Source organism: Blastomyces gilchristii, assembly GCF_000003855.2.
Source record: "Blastomyces gilchristii SLH14081 genomic scaffold supercont1.4, whole genome shotgun sequence".
Taxonomy (NCBI): domain Eukaryota; kingdom Fungi; phylum Ascomycota; class Eurotiomycetes; order Onygenales; family Ajellomycetaceae; genus Blastomyces; species Blastomyces gilchristii.
In genome coordinates, this window is record NW_003101679.1 from 353,787 (window position 1) to 374,441 (window position 20,655).

General features: G+C 44.1%; 4 protein-coding genes across 5 annotated transcripts; 1 reads left to right on the forward strand and 3 right to left on the reverse strand.

Moving 5' to 3' along the window:
* The first annotated feature begins 213 nt into the window (after positions 1-213).
* On the forward strand, positions 214-11,252 carry BDBG_02659 (MYB DNA-binding domain-containing protein). Its single transcript, XM_002626436.2, has 3 exons — positions 214-626; positions 686-7,548; positions 7,617-11,252. Exons 2-3 carry the CDS (start codon positions 3,715-3,717, stop codon positions 9,987-9,989), a joined length of 6,207 nt encoding a protein of 2,068 aa, XP_002626482.1. The 5' UTR covers positions 214-626; positions 686-3,714; the 3' UTR covers positions 9,990-11,252.
* Positions 286-2,422, reverse strand: BDBG_02658 (deoxyhypusine synthase). Its single transcript, XM_002626435.2, has 3 exons — positions 1,940-2,422; positions 1,000-1,785; positions 286-824 (listed from the first exon to the last, which is right to left on the reverse strand). Exons 1-3 carry the CDS (start codon positions 2,153-2,155, stop codon positions 762-764), a joined length of 1,065 nt encoding a protein of 354 aa, XP_002626481.1. The 5' UTR covers positions 2,156-2,422; the 3' UTR covers positions 286-761.
* BDBG_16637 (uncharacterized protein) lies at positions 2,521-3,081 on the reverse strand (the record flags this gene model as incomplete). The annotated part of the gene is made up of 2 exons (XM_031724549.1): positions 2,521-2,819; positions 2,967-3,081. 2 exons carry the CDS (start codon positions 3,079-3,081, stop codon positions 2,557-2,559), a joined length of 378 nt encoding a protein of 125 aa, XP_031577232.1. The 3' UTR covers positions 2,521-2,556.
* BDBG_02660 lies at positions 10,072-14,531 on the reverse strand. Of its 2 annotated transcripts, none has more exons than XM_031720893.1 (3): positions 13,513-14,531; positions 12,577-13,442; positions 10,072-12,516 (listed from the first exon to the last, which is right to left on the reverse strand). In XM_031720893.1, the coding sequence occupies exons 1-3, from the start codon at positions 14,096-14,098 to the stop codon at positions 11,878-11,880; spliced, it is 2,091 nt and encodes a 696-aa protein (XP_031577233.1). In that variant the 5' UTR covers positions 14,099-14,531; the 3' UTR covers positions 10,072-11,877. The 2 variants fall into 2 exon arrangements, with proteins under 2 accessions (XP_031577233.1, XP_031577234.1); XM_031720892.1 differs by having other exon boundaries at positions 10,377-12,516; positions 12,577-13,445; positions 13,513-14,511.
* Between the last annotated feature and the right edge of the window lie 6,124 nt (positions 14,532-20,655).

The following is a 20,655-nucleotide window of genomic DNA, read 5'->3' on the forward strand; positions in this document are numbered from 1 at the left end:
AAACCCCAGGCTTCATTCAACAAACATCAACATCAAAAAACAACAAAAGGACAACACCGCCTTCAAGGCTGAAAGCTCTCTCGCTTTGCGATCCCCTAGCCTGCCGCTTCCCCCAACAAGACCCATGCAATGCGAAGATTTCCTTCCTCTTGGATGCATTAACCAAGAATTAATTAATAATATATGTAAGTGTCTCTAAAAGCCCTAGCGCCCAGCCCTTTGAAATCCTTGGCATTATTCATTCCTTGCATGAGACTTCCAAGGAAGGCTTATCTTCTCCCGTGTCCGCATTTCGTGAAACACGTAGGACGCAACATATGTGGCTTCTCATTGGCCCTTTATTTTTTTATTTTATGTTATTTTATTTATTTTATTTATTTTTATTGTTATTTTTTATTTTAGTTTTTGCCATGGTTTCTTCTCCGATCGTTTGGCTTCCTTGCTTCTGATTGTGATAGATCCTTGGTTGTCTAATTCAAATGGAAAAGAATTTGAAGGAGGGTCTAGCTAGGCATCAGAGTAACAATCGATATCAAATACATAACTACATACACAACTTAACGATCTGAACACATCTTCTGCCAGCGTTGAAAACGTCATTGAACATAGAGGTCATTTCCTGCTCGGTGGGTGCTATGTACCAACAGCGGTTCTACATATATATATATTTATTTAAGCCATGAAGGTACTTGAAGGGGCGATGTGTCGGGTGAAACAAATTACTTTTGCAACCAAACACCCTTCTAATTCCCAGGTTGCTCCTAAGCTCTTGCAAATGTCGCCGCAACAATAAGGGGGAATGCCACTGTCGCTTCGGCGTAGACCTATTACCATCGAAAATTGAATGGTCAGCTCAGAAAACTACAGCAAGTAAGTTTTAGAATTGTTTCGGTGATCTTTCGTTGAGGCCGGGGTTCGGCCCTACGGCAAGGGAAAAAAAGGGGAAGAACAAAGGAACAAAGTAGGAATAAAAAGGAATAAAAATGAATGAATAACTACCTTCACACTCTTTGCATCCGGTTTGATCTTCCCCCACGACACAGCTTCGTCCGGTCGTGCGCCAGCGTCGCTCCCATCAAACTCCTGCGCCGTGTTGATATACACCGCGCTCTCCGCCCCGTTGCGCATCAAGCAGGCATTGGCAATATGGTGCTTTACCAGGCCGCCACCTAGAATAATCATCCCAGCCCGTTTGGCCCGTACAGCGATCGTATTGATCTTCCGCACGTCTTCCACGATGTCGACACGGAGCTGCAGCGGCGAGGACTTGAACGTGTGAAAATACATCATGTCCCCCAGGCTGCCATCGGTCAGTGCAGGGCAGAAGACGGGAATGTCATTCTTGTACGCCCAGTAGTAGACCGAATCTTCATTATTGATTTCCTTCCCGAGCCGGTGGATGATCTTGCTCGGGGTCCAGTGGAGCGGGGCATCTGGTGTCGACGCCCGTGACGCCTCCTGTTCTTCCAACATTTTATCGAGAATCGGCACGACCCAGTCTTCGAAAACACAGTAGTTGCTGTTCGGCACGATCAGGTTACCGATGCGGTTCAGGCCTTTGGCCCGTAGCGACGGACCGGGAGTCGCGAAGGAGCCGAGATAAGTGGGAGCGAGACATTTAATAAAATCTTCCTCTATTCCGCCCGCGGTAGTGACAATGGCCGAGACATGTTTGTGCTGGACGAGGTAACGCAGTGTTTCCCGTAGACCAGATGATATAAGATTGGATGTGTACCCTAGGAATACAGTGGTCCTTTCGCCCGTTTCCGGATCGCGCCAGGCTCTCTAAAATAGGGATAACCAACACCCTGTTAGACAAATAGGCATGTCCCGCAGTGGCTGGCTCGGCGTTGCGCTGGAAGATTGACGTTTGAAGTTTGTTGGGAGAGGCCTCGGAGGGGTAGTGAGGAGGGGCGGAATGCAGTGTGCACGTACATACCATCTCATTAATGATCTGCGCAGCGTCGCCCACCGCACTGGCCTGGAAGCCCATGGAAGCCATGCCATCCACCAACTCCGCAACAGTAATATCCCTTCCGGCATGCTTGTTGAAATCAATGCCCCCAACCGGTTTTGAACCCTCAGGAACGGGCTGGGAGGCGACGAACACCGCATCTGTGACCGAGGGGGGAAGTCCTGCAGCTTGCGAAGTCATGGTATCTGCGTTGAACTACACAGAGTACAATGTTCTGTATGGGCGCTGAGAAAAGCTGCCAATGGATCGGTTGTTGCAATTGGCTGGGAAAAATTGCTATACCAGCAGCTTTTTTTTTGGCTTGCGGACCCTTCTGCATTGAAAAGTGGCAGATTATCGACAATCTCGGAACAAAACATGCCACCAATTTTCCGGACGCTAGCTTCCATACAGCCCCTGGCAATTAGCGAACACAAAGGAAAAGAAAGGGAGGAAAATGTATAGAAATAATTCAAAGATTGAGGAACCGAAATACGAGACCGCACTTTTTTGAATCGGAGCTCAAGTTGTTCCGAACCCAAAAGCGGTCTAGTTGCAGCTCCAATGGCCCATTGGCCAGGCCCAGCGATCCCTGCCCGTCTTTAATTCTCCAGCCAATAGACGCCTGACAACAGGCGCACTAACCCGACCCACTCGAGCCTGGGCCGGTGGGTTGTGCACAATCGATACTTGACACCTTGTTTGCGCGGTATCGTTTTGGTTTGTCCGACGAGTGTTGGAATACATGTAAGGTCAATCGTTTTAACGTAATCCATAGCCGCCAGGTTATTATGCGTGGTCCACTGCCTAATTTCCTTCAAACTTGGGCCAGTGCCTGTTGAATACTCCCCATCAACGCCTGTGACTGGTTGATTCTTCTTGATATCCTAGCATGCTGCATCCCTCCATAGATCCATTCGAAGCGCTTGAGAGGAAATGTTCAGGCCTCATGTGACCCCAGGTTGCGCAGCCTGCGGTATGACATGGGGATGAATAATGATAGAGAACGAACTCCCTGCTTTACTAAGAGAGCCACTCCGACCCATCCCCTGCTGTCTCTTGCCTGCCGGTCTTCCCGATTGCCGTTTCAAGGCCTCAATTTTTCCCCCATCATCAACCTCTTCCATTTTCCCCCTTCCCCCTTCTTCCTCCCATAACTCCTCTCGTAGTGGGATTATGCTTACTTCGTTACCATCGAGCTTTTGAATCATGGAACCAGAACTCTGCTCCTCAAACTAGTCTATTGGTTTCTCTTGCTTGGCTGTCGATCAAGTGTTTGTCCGTCTGTTTTTCCTCACATTCGCAAAACCAACACTCTCTCGGAATACAGCGTGAAGTGCCATCGCCCTCACTAGCCTCGTACCTTTGGATCTCTCTTTTTCTCTCATCTGTTGTCATTATATCTCACCATCAGCGCTGGTTGTTCCATTTTCCAATATCTCATTGTTTACTGTGTACTCCGTACAGCGTACGGGTTGAACAAGGTTCAATGCTACCTCCAGTAGTTACACCACTAGTCTTAAAGGGGAAAGGTTTGCTATCACCGTAGATTTCCAAGGTTTCGGACTTGGCTATTTTAAAGATCACGTGGGCTTCTTACTCGGGATTTCCCAAAGCGTCGACGAGCGACTACGTTTTAACGACGCTTGATCTGACACTTTGCAATCATACAACTCTCCATTCAACGCGACAGCTACGCTCTAACACCCTTTACTTCGTGTTTCTTTTGAGCGGTCTTTGTTGAATGGGCAACTTCTTTCATGGCGTCTCGCTTTCCGCCCCGAGAACGATCACCACATCGGTATAACGACCGCCGTCCCTCCGCTCCTCACGGCTCCTCGCATATCCCTTCTGGCCCTCGTGTTTCTGACGATGTCAATTCAACACCTCTGGGAAGGGAACCCCCTCGTGGTCCAAAAGCTCTAATAGATCCGCCAAGGGGTGCGCCCTTTGGCCCTTCCGGTCCTAGAGGAAGGGGCTTCCTAGCACGAGGCGAATTTCGAGATCGTGAGAGGGATCATGATCCCCGGGATCTGCGAGATGGTCTCCCTCCATTCAGACGGGATAACGACAGAGACTGGTCCCGGAGAGACCGCGGTTTTGATTTTAGAGATGCCCGCGTTCCTTTTGGCCGTGGAAGATCGAGGTCACCTCCACTACGGGACTTTCGCGATTCTAGAGAACCTGGCCCTCGGGATTCCGATGCGCCAAGAATGCGTCGCAACTCCAGAGATGGGCCTGTCGGTTCCATGAGTGGAGTCCAGGATGCATCTCCTCTTCGTGGCCCGTCTCTGCGAGGTCGAGGTCGTGGCGACCGTGAGCGGGGTAGGGGTCGGGGCTTTCTAGATGATCGCGACTCGTTCCGACGACGGAGCCGTTCGAGGGATGCATGGAGGGATCGTGAACGTGATCGCGACCGTGAACGTGATCGCGACCGTGACCGCGATAGAGATAGGGACTTGGAACGCTCTGATCGGTTCGATAGGCGTGAAGATGATCGGCGATCGGAACGAGAGGATAGAGAAAGAGACCGGCCTTCTGAACGCTCAGACTTGTGGAAAAAAGATATGTTATTAGCTAGGACCGAATCCAAAAGTACATCTGCAACATTAGCGACCATCCCACCTGCATCGCCCACGCCATCGTCGTCATCTATACTCAGTGCCAAAAGGACTGTCATCCCCGAAATCCATGATTCAAATAGGAAATCCGCAGTCCCCGCACAAAGTACGGGCGATTCTCGGCATGAGCCAGATCGACAGGAACATCCTACAATTCGCTTAGACGCACCAAAGGACCGGCCAATCTCACAAAGCTCTTCTCCCCCATCTCCACCAGAAGTCCCTGCCTTCGGATCTATCATTAGTCCCAAACCAGCGTCCGATGATTCTCCCTTTACCTCGTCCACCAAATCCAGGCCATTTGATGAACTCTCCACTGCAGCATCGACTACCGCAAAGCCAGAAAAGGAACACATGGATGTTTCCGCTTCGTTACCAACTGGGATATTACCGCCTACTGGACCAAGAGCTGAGAGGTCGGAGTTTGAACATTCACACGACACCCGCGTCTCCCGTCCGCATGGTCTGGATACTCGAGGGAAAGCTGAGGTGCCACTGCGCCCTGCACGGCACTTTCCGTCCTCATCTAGATCTCCGACTATTACTACGCGCGATGGTCCTGGTTTCGCGAGTGCATCTAGCGCAAGAGATTCACTTCAATCATCGCTTCAGGCAGATGCGAGGACTCAGGAATTGCCTCTCGGGGTACGGGTTAGCCCCCGACCTAGCTCCTCATCAGGATCCCCGCCTACTTCACAATCAATGGGAAGAAGTATTTCACTATCCCGTAGGTCTGGTTCACCCCCTGTTCCGTCAGCCGCCCCATTTAAGTCACCAGGACCGAAGACGTCTCCCGGAATCTCTTTCGCAAGCGTACCCACGGGACCACGGGCTCTCCAGCGACCCAATGCGCCAAGGAACGCCCCTAAAGTCAGTAACCAATGGGTTCGCCCAGGGTATTCAAATCGTGGACCTTCGATCATGAATTCAGTATCACCTATCAAACGTGACGTATTTGACGACAAGGACAGAGGGTGGTCTTTTGGCGCGTCTGACCCTTATAAACCTCACGAACTTGAGCGTTATCCCCATCGGGAAGATTCCAAGTCGTCACCAGTTGCTGAGCGAACCGACCGTCCTCCGAGCCACGCTGAAAACAATGTCGTCCGAGCAGCTGCGACCGTGTCTTCGGAAGATCACGCACCACGTGCCTCAATTTCGTCGATAGCGGACCAAGTTGCTACTCCTCTCATGTTTGGACAATCCAGTGGTGAAGAAACAGACGAGGAAGACGACTTGGATGAAGAAGACTTCAATGAGGGAGAGAAGCGATTTGCAAAGGAAATGCAAGCGTTGACATCCGAAATGCCACCTCCAACCCTTCATGATCCCGTTATAGTTGACTTACTGTTACAAATTCAAATGCTGGGTATCATAGCCGAGGGGGTTGCCCCAACCTATATGGACCTGCCAGATGCAGCGATTGAGGTCGAAAGGCCGGACCAACCTCCAGCTGTCATTCCAGTGTCAGCAAAGGAGGCCCAAGGAATTGAAATCCCGCAGCCCTCGTCACCAGTGGCCCAGGCTCACACTGCCCCGTCTCTCGAAGTTCCATCAGTCGATAACCTTCCCTTCCTCCAATCTGGGCCACCCACTCCGTTTTCTGACCTAGAGGCTTATCAGGAAACGATCCAGACGCATGACCGGTTGAGAGAGGCTCTTCGCGGGGAGCTAGCCAAGCAGCGTAAAGAAATAGCTCTCCATCATCAGGAGCTACGACGGGAGTATGCTAAGTATTATAAGCCTTGGAGGATTGCCGTGGAGGAACTAGATCGCACGAGTAGACAAGAAAAGACAACCACCCCAGGTCCACCCACCCCGCCGTCGGCTACGGGAACGGCTACTACTCCAAGCACCACCGCCGAAGGACGAAGAGGTTACAAACTTAACAGCGAGCTTGACTTCCAAAATGCGCTGATCGCATCTACCATTACTGCGCGGGAAGAGCAAGCACGTCGACGCGAAAAAGAAGGGCCCGCAAGGCCGGATACGTCTAAAGAAGCGCTTATCCCAGATATGTTCGACGAACACGAGAAACAAGCCTTTATCTTCAAGGATACGAACCACACCGTAGACCCTTCTGCTGCATATGAAGTTTTCGCGTTCCACCCGACGCCGGACAATTTCACCCCCGAGGAACAAAAGATTTTTACGGAAGCATTTTTAGAGCATCCCAAAAAGTGGGGCAAAATTGCGGAATATCTTCCAGGCCGGGACTTCCAGGCATGCATCAATCATTACTACTTCACAAAGCAGGAATTCAAGTATAAGGCCAAATTGAACAGAAAATATGTTCGAAGACGTGGAAAAAGGGCTCCTGCTACCAGGAATCCAAAATCAAACGCCCTCATGTCAGATCTTGGTGTTCGGCCCGAATACGAAGGTGAGGAAGTGGAAACTCCCGCTGTCACTGATACTGGCCGACCTCGACGGGCGGCGGCCCCAACGTTCGGCGAAGCTGGTCCAGAGACAGAGAATAACACACCTACGCCAAGCTCTGGGAAAAGAGGGAATCACGGAAAGGATCCCGCTGAGCCGGGAGTGGAGAAACCTCCCAGCAGACGTGGCGGAAGGGGAGGAGGCGGACGCGGTGGCAGGCGAGCAAAGGCACAGCAATCTTCACTTGCGACTCCGATTGCTTCAGCTCCTCCAAAAGTTGAACCAGAAGGGCCAGCAGATGCAGTACCAGAATTGCCGATTGCGAAGGAGAAGAAAGAACAGAAGGATATCGCTGCCGATGAGGTAGTTCCCCGAGCAAAATCTACAAAGGCTCGCAGCAAGGAAACCGTTTATGTTTTCGACGCTGCTGAACCCGAAGCTCCAGCAAAACCCGCCGAACCCAGATCTGGTGCTCTCCAGCCCACTAGTTACTGGTCTGTACCGGAGCAACGAGAATTTCCAGATCTAATCAGGCACTTCGGGAAAGATTTTGAGGCTATCTCCCAATATATGAGGACCAAAACTCCTACAATGGTATGAGTATCCCTTAAATATGATAGCCGGCGCAACTTCCTAGCTAACTCGTTACACACCTCAATTAGGTCAAAAACTACTTCCAGAGACGTGTTGATTCTGGCCAAACATTGTTGGAGGAGTACGCTGAGATGGCTGAGGCGAAGAAGTTGAGTGGAGAACCGCCAGGTCCGCTACCAATTCCAAATATCCCTCCTAAACGGCGATACGAAGCTACACCATCTTCTGTCGCTCCACGCCCCCTCGCACCAAACACTGAAGCTACGGAGCCAGCAGATGCATCGCTGGCCCCCAAACCAAAGGTCCCGGCAGTCCCTCTAGCTGCGGCACACCAACCAGCCACTCAATCTCGGCCGCAAGCCGATAGGGATCAGTCTCAGCCTAGGTTTTATCCTCTTGCGCAAGCGACAGCTGCCTCTGGGGTTCCCGTACCACCCGTGAACGACGAATTGCAACCGCGTTCCATTCGTCCCCAGCCGCACCAACCCCAGCGCAATCAGCAAGGCCCTCGAGTCGGATATTTCAGTGACGAACGACGAGATGGGCGCCACCTAATGCCTATCCCCCCGGTGCTCACCGTACAGTCTCAGGAGTCCCAAAGCCAGAAGCAGCAGCCGAATACGGCCCCCATGCAAAGTCATGGTGGAGGTTCCGCCTTACATGCCCAAAATTTGTCTCGTAGCGATTTGCTGCCCCAGCCTCAAGAGGCTCAAGAGGTGCTACGGTATCAGTCACTAGCGCAGCCGGCGTTATACTCTCAAACCCAGTACCTTCAGCAGTCCCAGACAAACAGCCCGATCACCCCGGTAGCACGGACACATTCGAGACGTTCGAGCAAAGCTATTCCTACACCGACAGCCACATCTCCTGTGCAGCGCATGCCCAAACAGGACTTCGATTCAGCTTCTCTTCCACGTGACGATACGACCGTGCAACCGAAATCAGCTCTTCCCCATCCTAGCCAACTTATAGGTATAAAGCAACAGTCACCTGCGGTATCACCAGCCAAAGAACCCGCTCGTCCAAGCTCGACCCCGGCACAAGTTTTTCCAGAGCCTCCACGTCAAGTTCCTGCTAAAAGGTCAAATATCATGAACATTTTAAATGATGATGCTGAAGAACCACCGTCTCGAAAGAAGTTTGCGAGTGACCAATCCTCAGCGGCAAATACTCCACAGTTATACTCCATATCACATTCAATGTCTCAGCAATCGCAACTTCCCCCTCGCGAAGAGTCGGTACACTCTAGCAGGCAGCTACAGCATCAAAGGTCGCACTATCTGCCCCAGCAGTCACAAGTACCGCAACAAAATCAACTATCAAATACTCCCTCCCGCTCATACCCCGAATATTCTAGCTATTCTGTTGGCTCTGTGACTGGATCTGGGACGGCGACCCAGGATTGGATGGCCAGGCTAGACCCGAGGGGTCAGCAACAGTCTCAAGCAACCGACCATGGTCTTTCCCGTTTACCAGCTCAGCAAGCCCCATCCCTAGGATACATGAGCACCGCACAACAGGCCACAAACTCGGGGTCGAATCTTCACAAGCAGGCACAGCAGCAGCACCGTTCGTCATACAACCCGCAACCCTCACAGCCGGTACAGCAATCTCAGCCCGCCGGGTTCCAGGGCCAATCTCAACATCAGTCAAATATTAACCTTGGGAAACGTGATTCTCCCTTGACATTACAAGCCCAGCCTTTTCATCCATCTTCCCCACAGCATCGTCACACCTCAGTACCTTATTCTCGACGGACATCACAGCAGCAACAGCAGCCATCTTCCCCACTCCACATTTCAGCATCAGCCCTACCCCAAACGCAGCAGCACTCTTCATATACTCAGAGCCACTTGAGTCAGCCACCGCAACGTCAGCATCATTCTTCAGCTAGGCATCAGCTTGGACACAACCCCCAGCATAATGGACAGAGTGGCAGCGGGTCTCAACACATGCAGCACATTGTTCCGCCTACGTCCCCTCACCATCACCCCACATCATCACTACGCCAATCTCAACAGCAGCAGCACCAGCACCAGCCCCGACACCACCAACAGCAACAGCAACATCACCCTCAACATATCTCCCCTCTTGGTCTAGGAAATCAACATAGTACTAGTTCATTCGGTCACAATCCGTCACACCTACAACCGGCTCATCGGACATCCAGCAATATCTCGATTTCTTCACCGAACCCGCATCAGAACGCAAATCTTGGGAGACCTTACACTCCACCATCCGCTTTGCACCAACCTTCCCCAGGCGGACCTTCTTATTCTTCTGGTATTGTTGCTCCCCACCCCAATCAGGGACCGCAACAACAAGGGTTACACCCAATGCACCAGCACCAGCACCCGAATCAGCATCAACACCAACAACTTCATTCTAGACTCCCTGGACCGACCCATCACCGCGCTTACTCGCAAGATTCGAGACAATGAAATAGAAATTCGGATGCGTCCTTTCTCTTAATGGTCATGCAATCACTATCTTTATGGATTTCATCTGTAATCCCTGGCGGGTCCCGTTTCTGTGCATACATGTTTTGTTGCCTAAGCATTTCATTCGCTAATTTCATTCTCATTTCTTATTTCTTTTTCTTTTTCATGTCCGCCCCCCTGTTTGTAAAATCAGTCTGGGGGAGGCGGGACGTGAAACGTGTTACCTTCAATTTACATTTTTCATTTTCTCCCCTGCATTATTACACCCATTATATCATGTTTTCGGTCGTTTCTGTGTGTTTTCTACCTTCTAGCATAAGTATTGAATTTATTGGTATGAGCCTCGAACAACAGAAGGTTAATTGCATGGACTTTTCCTTATTGGCGCAACGATTCCATTAAACTATATTCAGGATCAAGCCAGCCCTCCAGTTGTAGGCAGCATGAGTAAATAAGGCAGGCAGGCGTACGCCCACGCTTTGTTTTTGAACCAGAGCGGATGAACCAGAGCGGAATTGTTCATTGTCATCATCAAAGAGCCCTGGTACTCAATCCTTCATGTCCATTATTAGAATTAAAATATTACATGGCGGCTCGATATATTCCATTATATAACCCCCAGCTGACCGATGATAGTGTGTCAATTTTAGTACTAAGCCTCAGTTGTGATTCAGTGTAAGGAGTGAACACTACTTCCCAGCGGAACAGCACAGCCAACTGCAGAATATTCATCCCCTTACGAGCAGTACCCGTTCATTCCTTAACAGTACATGTACCTACAGCATGCGCAATATCGACCCCGGTCATTCACATTTCATTATGCGGGGACAGCCACCGGCGATTTCTGCATACCGTTCCAGAATCTTGAACATGTAGAATATTCCTTGTCAGGTGAATTACTCAATGCTTCAGGTTGAAAAATGGGTTTCGAAGAAGATTTACATTTCATCCTCAGCAACAAAGTCATAATAGCCACCCGCTTAAATACAAGCAGCAATTAGTGAGCTGTGCAGATAAATCTGGGGATCAATGACCAAAACGTCATTCGAGAGAAAGAGATAGCAAGGATATAACGCCGCAAAATGACCAGGGAGGTATAAGAAGCAAAACATGGGGAATAAAAACAGAGAAACATTTGATGATATCGTAAAACATAAAACATAAAACACACAACTGAACAGTAACGGACAGGTACAATTGACATAACCCAGTAAGCTGCGAGTCCCTGGAATCAAAACGCAAAAAGGAATGGTGAAATCGAAAAATGAAACAGAAGACGAGATTTGTTTGAATCGCTTGAAAGTGCGTTTGGAGGAAGGTGAAATTTCAAATGCCCGAGAAAACTTTATTTGTCACATAACCGTACAATCTTTGTTTCTATCCCTATCACGAGGACGGGGCGGAAGAGAGGGGTTGGACAATGCATGGACACGTCTGTGGCCATCGTGGACACGATTGGGTCCAGTATTATTGAGTCCATAACTTGAGGATCTCGGTCCAGCTATGCTAGTGTTGCTGTTCTGAGAGCCATCATACTGGGAGTGGTCTGAGGGAGGAGTGTACACTGGACTGTTGGCTGCCTGCTCGTACGTTGGAGGTGGAGCGTCAGCGCTAGGGTCAGCCACTGAAGTCCTGGGTGGCGGTACGAGTGATCGAACTTCTTGCGTTTGCTGGGGTGCGCGACGGCCGGTGGACGACGCTGACTGTCGATGGTTAAAGTTCGGCCTGTTGCTAGAGTGATGTATAACCCCCTGAGATTGCGACGTTCGCAACTGTGGTGTCTGGATTTGCGCTTGATTGCGTGGATTTGTACGCCGTTGTTCTTCCTCGTCTTGAAACTGAAGAGCCAAAGCAAAGGCATAGTCTGCGTCTGTTTGTTCTGTGTTGTTTAATTGCCTTCCGGTAGTCCCATCTGATTGTTTCTATGTGTTAACCCGCTTGAGATCGCAAGATCGTTTTGGCTAGGATGTTGAGGTCCAGCTATAGATGGAGAAAAATTTCCAACAGGACGAAAATCTCCTGAAAAAAAAGTAGCATTACTTCCGTTGACATCGACTAGACTTTCCCACACAATTTCTGCATGGTTGGCATATCCGGCATCGGTTACAAGAGTGAACAGTTGGTTCGAAAGCGGATGTTTGAAAAGCGTAGAGAAATGATCATTTCGGAAGAGAATTGAAATGGATCCGGGTTTTAGGCATCTCTGAAGGTGCTCGAGACCAAAGGCGCTTAGCTGAGTAGCGTTTTCAACGTCAACGAAGTGTTGGATTGTGTCGATATCTTCTATTAACTTCTCCTCGTCAGTCGTCAGAAGCTGTCCACGGAAAACGCGGCTTTCCAGCTCCTCTTTTCGAAAGTGGAGCAACTGTATATCTTCATGGTTTTGAGCTACACGGTTTAGCGCAGCATAGGCCGCAGAGGACGTCTCTGCAAGCCAGCCGTGAACGAGGGGTAACTTGAAACTACTATAGAGGATTGTATCGTTTGTCTCAAGGAAGGTTCCAGGCGAATCGGACATATAAATTTGCTATTATGTGTTAGGCGTTCAAGCCAGAAACATCAGGAGTTACGTGGATAAAAAGCTTACCATTACCAACTGTGGATTTACATTCATCCCTGTATGTAGCATAACAAGAAAGGAACTCAGAGCTTCGATATCCGGAAGCTTGTCAGCTCCATCTAAGTACGAAGTAAGTTCATCGAACAGCGCTTGCATTAACAATCCTAACGAAATTTTCTCTCGTGATTGAAGGGCTTTTGTAATGGGCGACGGGGAATCTGCTCTGCTCCGCAGCATAAGCCCATTGACGAGGGCTAGTAGCGGGCACGGCCCGTTTTCATTCTGCACCAGCACGGGCGATGTACGCAAACTAGTTGTGCCATCTGTCCAGTTAACCTGGCGAATGTCATAAGTTTCAGATAGCTTTTTCTGCAATATGGCGGGCGGCTGTCCAGATTCACTTAGATGCGACAGAGATGGTTTCACTTGCTCAAGCGACGTTCCAGCAGTAACAGACATCGAAGTGGATGAATCCAATTCATCAGATATGGATGGGGTCTCATTTGGCAGGTCCTTAGGATGGTCATCAATTACGCTGCTCATAGATGGTGCATCCGTCGTGGTATTTCCGTTGGGTTCGTTTTCTTCCTCGAAACTTATAAGGTTCCGGGAAGAATTTGATTGACTAGAACTAGGTGGTTGTAAATTTTGGTCCATATGATCCACTTTGTCTAAATGATGATATGGGTCTGAAGACTGGATTAATATAGATGGAGGCCCGTAAACTAACGGCGCCTTCCCTTCTTCTAGGAACGGGCTGGAACTTCCTGCTCCGCGCGGACCAGGTTCAGTGTCAAGGTCATAATGGCCGTGTTCATAGGGTATGTGAAAAGATGACTTAGAAAGCTCTCCATCCGGTCCGTTTGAATTATACGGATGTGTAACCAATTCGCCTACTAACACAACGAGCGATTAGAATCGTAATGTGGGGGGGTAACGTGGCATCTGACTGGAACAACCTACCGTCTTGATGGCCATCCAAGCTACTGGATTGCGGAAATTCAAATGGGTCTAGGCCAGGTATAGATTGTTTTAGCAGGCCACCACTGTTGTGTCTAGCCTTCAGGAAAGGATTGTTTGAACGAAGCTGTCCAGGGCTAGTAGTATGCCGTCCGTCTTCGGTGGAAGAGCTCGTAGAAGGCTTGTCCTGTGAATCAAAAATGGCAGCACCATCTTGTTCCTTCTCAGGCTCCCCTCGAGAGAAATCCTGTATTCCTGCGCATCCTTCACGCTGCCAGCTTTCTTGCAATCGTTGATCATCTAATTCACTAGGTTGTGACGAAAGCGGTAATTCTCTAGTAGCCGGGCGATATGCTAATTCCTGAGTCCAAGGGTTGGGCACTTCATCACACACAACACCTGAGGGGGGTGCATGATTTAAGCCTGGTGCAGCAGAGTCGGAGAATTCCGGCTGGGAGGCTGTAGCTTGTGACGACGGAGATACTTGGGCAGAAGGGATAGGGTCCCAGGCTCGATACGACAGGTCATTCTGACTGCGCTCGTCGTCCTGGCCATCTGGATCGTTCGGCAAATCCTTTCTCAAAGCCATGGTGAATCACTTAGTGGAAACGTTGCAGAAATTATTGAAGTAAGTGAACATTCTAGTCTCGTAATGCAACAGGTAGGTTGGTCTCAACTGAAGAAAAAAGAACGAATGTATGTAGACACGATATTGCCTCTCTTCCATTGGTCAATGGCAGATCCCGAACATGGATTTATTTACGGAGTATTCCTGTCTTAAGACAGCTTCCAGTCGGTCGCCTAGCGGATGATGCAACGTAAACGGCTAGAAAACGGACGTTGCACTAGAAATTAGGCACTCGAAACGGCTCGAGTGCTTTTACCTGCGCAGTTTAAAAGGCGACCGGGTATGCAGTGCGGTGAGATTGGTTGGATGAAGCCCGTCAGTTTGTTGATACGATACAGGAAAGTATGTCTTTTGATGTCTTGATTAAACGGCGGTTGGATGCGATGATGTCGCGGCTTCAAGAATGCGCTTGCCTGGGGTTTGCTGTGTTTGCGTTGTTTGTCTTCTTTGGGGGCCTCACCGATGACGTAATGTAGCTGCGGGATTATATATATCCGATAACTTATTGAATACAGTTATTATTATTATTACAAGCCTCAATCACTCACTTGCACTTACTTATTCAGCTTGAAAAACATGCTGTTTAATCCCTCAGATTGAATGTAATGAGATATTCATGAATATGAACAGTTACATGTGATTTGTATAGATGAATTCCATGTAATTCACAACTATTAATAGAGAATAACTACATAGAAAAAAGATGAATAACACTGTAACAGTATTATAGAGTTAATAGAGAAGCTTCACATAAAATGTAATTAAATATCAGATAGCTTATATAAAGATCTTAGAACTATAATATATATAGTCAGTAATTAAAATATGTCATAATTTACTTCAATTAATCATCAAATTATCTGAAATATAATTAAAGCAGTTAAAATGACTGAATATAAGTAGAGAACTGTCGGATTGAATGTCACGGATGAATATGTTGAAGATATATGAATCTTATGTGTATCAAGATCTGCTTATTATATTATCTGTACACTATCTAATATATCTATTTCATACAAAAGATAGAGCTATTTATAGTAAAATATATATGTGAGTCAAGAGAGCTAGTATAAGTGAGTATTAGATAAGTGTTATAGTAAGCTGATAATAATGAGAAATATTGTAGTAATACAATGTTAGTAGCATTCAGTAGTGTATAATCTCTTTTTTCTGACACACTCTCTTCAGTGAATGTAACATGTAAATAAAAGTGTAAATAAAGCTGCAACTAAAAAGAGTGTAGATGAATCTGTAGAGATTATATCAAGATAGATTATTTATATCATCATTCTGCTTACACCTTGATGATATCTGATATATTAACTAGGCCTAGTATCTTGACAAATTCTGTATATTTCTGATGTGGCAGAGTCTTAGTGAGGTCATTCACTGACATCTGAGCTGTAGACACTCAATCAACTGTAATATCATTAGATTGAACACAATCTCAGAGCCAGCTTTCATATATATCAACATGATGAAGCTTCATAATTATAGAGAGATCTTTCTTCATAAGAATATCAATAGTTTGACAGTTATCACATTGAATACAGATCTTATGACCAGATTCAAATTGAATATGTTAAAAGAATCTATCTCATCAGATAGACTTCTTATCAGCTTATAAGATTACAACAAGCTCAGCTTCTGTAATAGATATAGTTATAATTATCTATCTATTTGATTTTCAATCAACAGTTTCTCTGAATAGTTTGAAGATATATTCTTATGTAGAGTGATAATCTGAATTATCTACAAAAGAGACATCACTGACAGCTTCAATAATATCAGGTTTGAGATTAAGTTGTAGAGGTCTGTCAATGTTATTATCATATTGAATAGCAAGATTCTTTGTATTATATAGATAAGATATCATTCTATTCATCTCTGATAAGTGATGTTCTGATGAATTCATCATGAACATAGCTAGTTTACTCACTGCATATGTAATATCAGAGTGAGTTATCATCACTGAGTAGATACAGAAGCTGATACATTGTTAATAATAATGGATTTTTACAGATATGACTGACTCATTAAAAGACTCTAACAGAGTATCAGTTAGTGAGGTATATGCCTTGCAGGCATGTGTAAGATGATATGTATTAACTATCTTATCAATATAGACATTCTGACATAGCCAGAGCTTTAAGTTGAGATGATCATGTATTATTCATATGTTGAGAAACCATTTCAAATCTCTCATCTGTCAGATCTTGTAGGTGTTTTTAAGATCTTTGATTAGTTGATCTCTTTCTTTCAAATCTTCTTTTTATGATAGAATGATGATATTATTCACATAGAAGAAGATGATTAATCAATCATTAGAGAAGAGACATCAATTCTCTGATATAGAGATGAAGTCTAGTGTTCTCAATATTGAAGATAGTTCATTTAATCAGAGAAGAAATGATCTGTATAATTCATATAATACTTATAGAAGTTTTAGTATATATTTTATATACTTCAAATTTTACATTCTCTTCAACTTCTATCATTTATTAAATAGTTTCACATATACTAGCTTATCAATATCACTATTAATAAAGACATTGATTTCATCTAGCTATTTCACATCTAGATCAAATGCTGCTGTTAAAGCTAACAAGATTCAGAGATCTCTGACAGCTAGAGTGTGAGCTTTTATAGTGAGATCTGTGATTGATTGAAGATCTCTGTATACACAGATACAAGCTTTGTATTTCAAAAGAAAACCTTCAGCATCAAATTTGTAGATGAATATTCATTGTAGAGAGATAACTGAGATATCTCTCTGTAATCTACTAGTAATTTCATATGTATTCTGCAGAGATATACTATTTCATTTCTGCTTAACAGTGTTCTCAAATTCTTCATGATGTGAGTGTTTTTCAATATCTGTTCAGTGATTCAGTGAATCTGACAGTTGAGATCTATGAATTCTTGATATAGCTGTATTATTGATAACTGTGTAAACAGTATTAGAAAATAAATTTTGAGACTTGTTAAAGTCTGTGTGTGAATTTGAATGAGAGAATACATCATTGATCATTTAATAAGAATTGTCTTTAATAATTGAAACTGTCACAAGATGAGCAGTTCTGCATTTTCAGGTTCTGTAGTCTTTAATAATATTAGCTTCATTAAAATCAGCACTGATATTATGAGCTCTAGATGCAATATTCTGTATTCAATTATCTATCACAGCTGAATAAGTATTAATATTAACATCAGAATCTGTTGACTCTGGCATTGAATCTGGTGTAGAAAGGATTGAAACTTTAGAAAGAATTAAAATGTTATAGTGTTTATACTCATTATTCTCCTCCTCTATTTTTTCAGAGCTTTGAGCATTTTCTTTAAAATGAAAAACATCAATATCTGCATCTATAATCTCTTTCAATTGATTGATAGTAGTTATTAATGATTCTTGAACTTTCATATATAGAAGCTTTATCTTCTTAGATACTCAATCTCTTAGTTGTCTTTCAATGTAGAGGTCTTCTGAGTTGAATTTTCTATTCTCATTAAATATCACATCTCTTGCTCTTATCAATTATTCTAAGTGTGAAATTCAAATTCAATAGATGTTTGTAGAATCATATTCAACTAGATATTCAATATATACTCAGAGATCTAGCTTCTGAGAGTGATTTCTATTGAGAACTTCATTCAGTATCTTTGCATAGATGTGACATCTGTAGATTCAAAGATGAGTATTGTAAGAAATCCCGCTTCTTGCGGATTCTTTACCTCTATTTCTATCTCTCATGTAATCAATAGAGCTAGCGGCCCTTGACTACACACAACTATATAGACTGGAGTTCACAAATACTATTCACAACTCAGCTTGAATGCTATTATACATTTAATCTCTACATTTTATCTTTCTACTGTGAATACTTCTAGTAGTTAACAGTATATATCACATCAAGCTGCAAACATCTGAATAACTGTCTGTGAGTACTTATTCTTACATTTCAAGCTCAGTCAGTCAGCAATCACCTGTTATAACTGAAAGAACTAGAAACTTGTATACTCTAATCTCTGTGAACTCTACTGCAGGCATTCAGAAGCAGTCATCTGAATCATGAATAGCTCTTATGAAAGAAGTCTCAGAGAACTTATTAATCACTTATAGAATATCATTCTTTACATCTGTGACAGAGAAACTCTCTGAACTCATAAACAAATCAATCTTAGTGAAGAACATTCTTGAGCATCTTCTATAAGATCAAGCTATTTTTCTATAAGAAATACTTACTATCTGTAAACATTCTCAAACTGAGTCTCTAGACATAATCTTCAGAGATATCTGTGAACTGAAAAGAAACTTTCTTAAGTTATAATCACTTAAGATTACTTATTGAATCACAATCTATAAAAGCTTTTACAAGTTTGTATTTGAAATTGACTTACAAGCTCAGCTGTGTAATATGAAAGATGAAGAAGCTATCATCTACACAATAACAGATCTCTATTACACTGAAGTCAAAAACTGACTGAATTATCTAGAAAATAATCATGAGAGATTCTGCTGATCTGTTCTTAAGACATATCTAAAGAACAAGTTAAGAGACTTTATAAGTCAGATAGAGAACATCTGAACTGCAATCATCAATATTAGAAAAAGAGATGAGAAATCTGATAAAGACTACTCACAGTGCTTTATGAAATTGTGATGTGAATTAGAGTCTGTGAAAACAGAACTCTGAAACAAGATCTGAATAATAATATTTATAAAGAGACTGAATAAAGACATGCAGAATAAGCTTATTAAGTAAGACTCTAAGTTCTTAACTCTGAAGAAACTGATAACTCTCATTCACTGCTTGTGAATCACTGTGAGAGTCACAGATCTGCAGAGAGCAGATTATTAACTAGCTCTGCAAGGGCCAGAATAACAGAGAACAGATTTATTAGAAAAAGATGATAAGACACAGAGAGATTCATATCTGACTGCTGAGCAGAGAGAGAGAGCTTTATAAGCTTCTGTAAATAGAGTATATAATAGAGAGATTAAGAAAAAGAGACTCTGCTTTATCTATTCTAAATTAGAACATCTCTGTGCAAACTGTCTGAACAAATCAAAATAGAAATTTGAGAAGTTATGAACAGAGTCAGCAACAGCCTTCTTAAGAGTCTTGAAGCTGATATCTAAATCTGTTACTTTTCTGATGAAAATACTTGCTTATAGAGAGAGACTGTGCTGCAGTACTGCTGTCTTATAAGTATGAAAAGCATTGATGAACTCAGGATCTCAGGTTACTGTAGTGTTTTTAAAGCTCATGAAGTGAATGAGCTGAAAGATGAAAACTGAGAATCTGCTCTTATAATAAGCAGAGTATGAGAACTCAGATCTGAGAACTGAGAGACTTATAAGAGTCATCTTTGAATTGCAAGATCTCTCTGAAATCTGAAGAAGATTTACAGAAACTGTGATTATTGTGAATATTATAGATGACATGTACTTGAAACTTATATAACTTCAAAGACACAATCTGCACATAGCTGTCTGTAAGTCAGGTTTATACTTTCAATTAGTGTTGACAGACTCACTCACAGAGATAGAATCAGTTGATGCTGTAGAGTTAATTAGAGAAGACAAGCCTATCTATATAATAACTTTACAAGTGTCTGAGAATCTCATAATCATGAAAACTGAGCTTCAGATATCAGAGAAATACTGAGATCTTACAGAGATATTCAGCTCAGTAAAGATAGCTGAGCTTTCTTCTTATCATAAGAAGAATCTGATAATAGATTTAGTAGAAGAGTAGAAACCCTTCTGAGAATCAATCTATAAACTCCCTTATCATGAGACAGAGGTCTTGCAGATTTATGTGAAGAAGAATCTGAAGAATGACTTTATCTGATCTTCACAGATCTTCATAGAAGTCTCTGTGATATTTGTGAAGAAGAAGAATGAAGATCTTAGATTATATATAGACTATCACAACCTGAACTTCAAGATAATAAAGAGCTGCTATCTTCTGTCTCTGATTGAGAATGTAATCAATTATCTTATAAAAGCTGTTATATTCACACAACTGAATGTGATTAATATATATACACAGCTGTAAATACAGTCTGAAAATGAATGAAAGACTGTCTTTAGAACTGCACTGAAATTGTTTGAATATCTAGTGATGTTTTTTGATCTGACTAATATTCTCACAGTATTTCAGTCTTTTATCAATAAAACACTTCATATATATCTGAATGTCTTTGTGATAATATATCTGAATAATATGATGATATACTTTATGAAGAAGAAAGAACACACTGAGCATGTGCAAAGTGTGTTGAAGATCTTAGATGAGGCAGAACTGTATATTAAGCTTATGAAGTGCAACTTCAGTATCTGTTGAATTAATTTCCTAGAATATGTAATTACTACAGATGATATTCAGATGAAATCTTTATAGATTGAGACTATTCTATCATAATCAGAGTTAACTAGTATTTATGAGATTCAGATCTTTCTGAACTTTGTGAATTTCTATAGACAGTTTATCTTTATATTCATGAGAATCTTC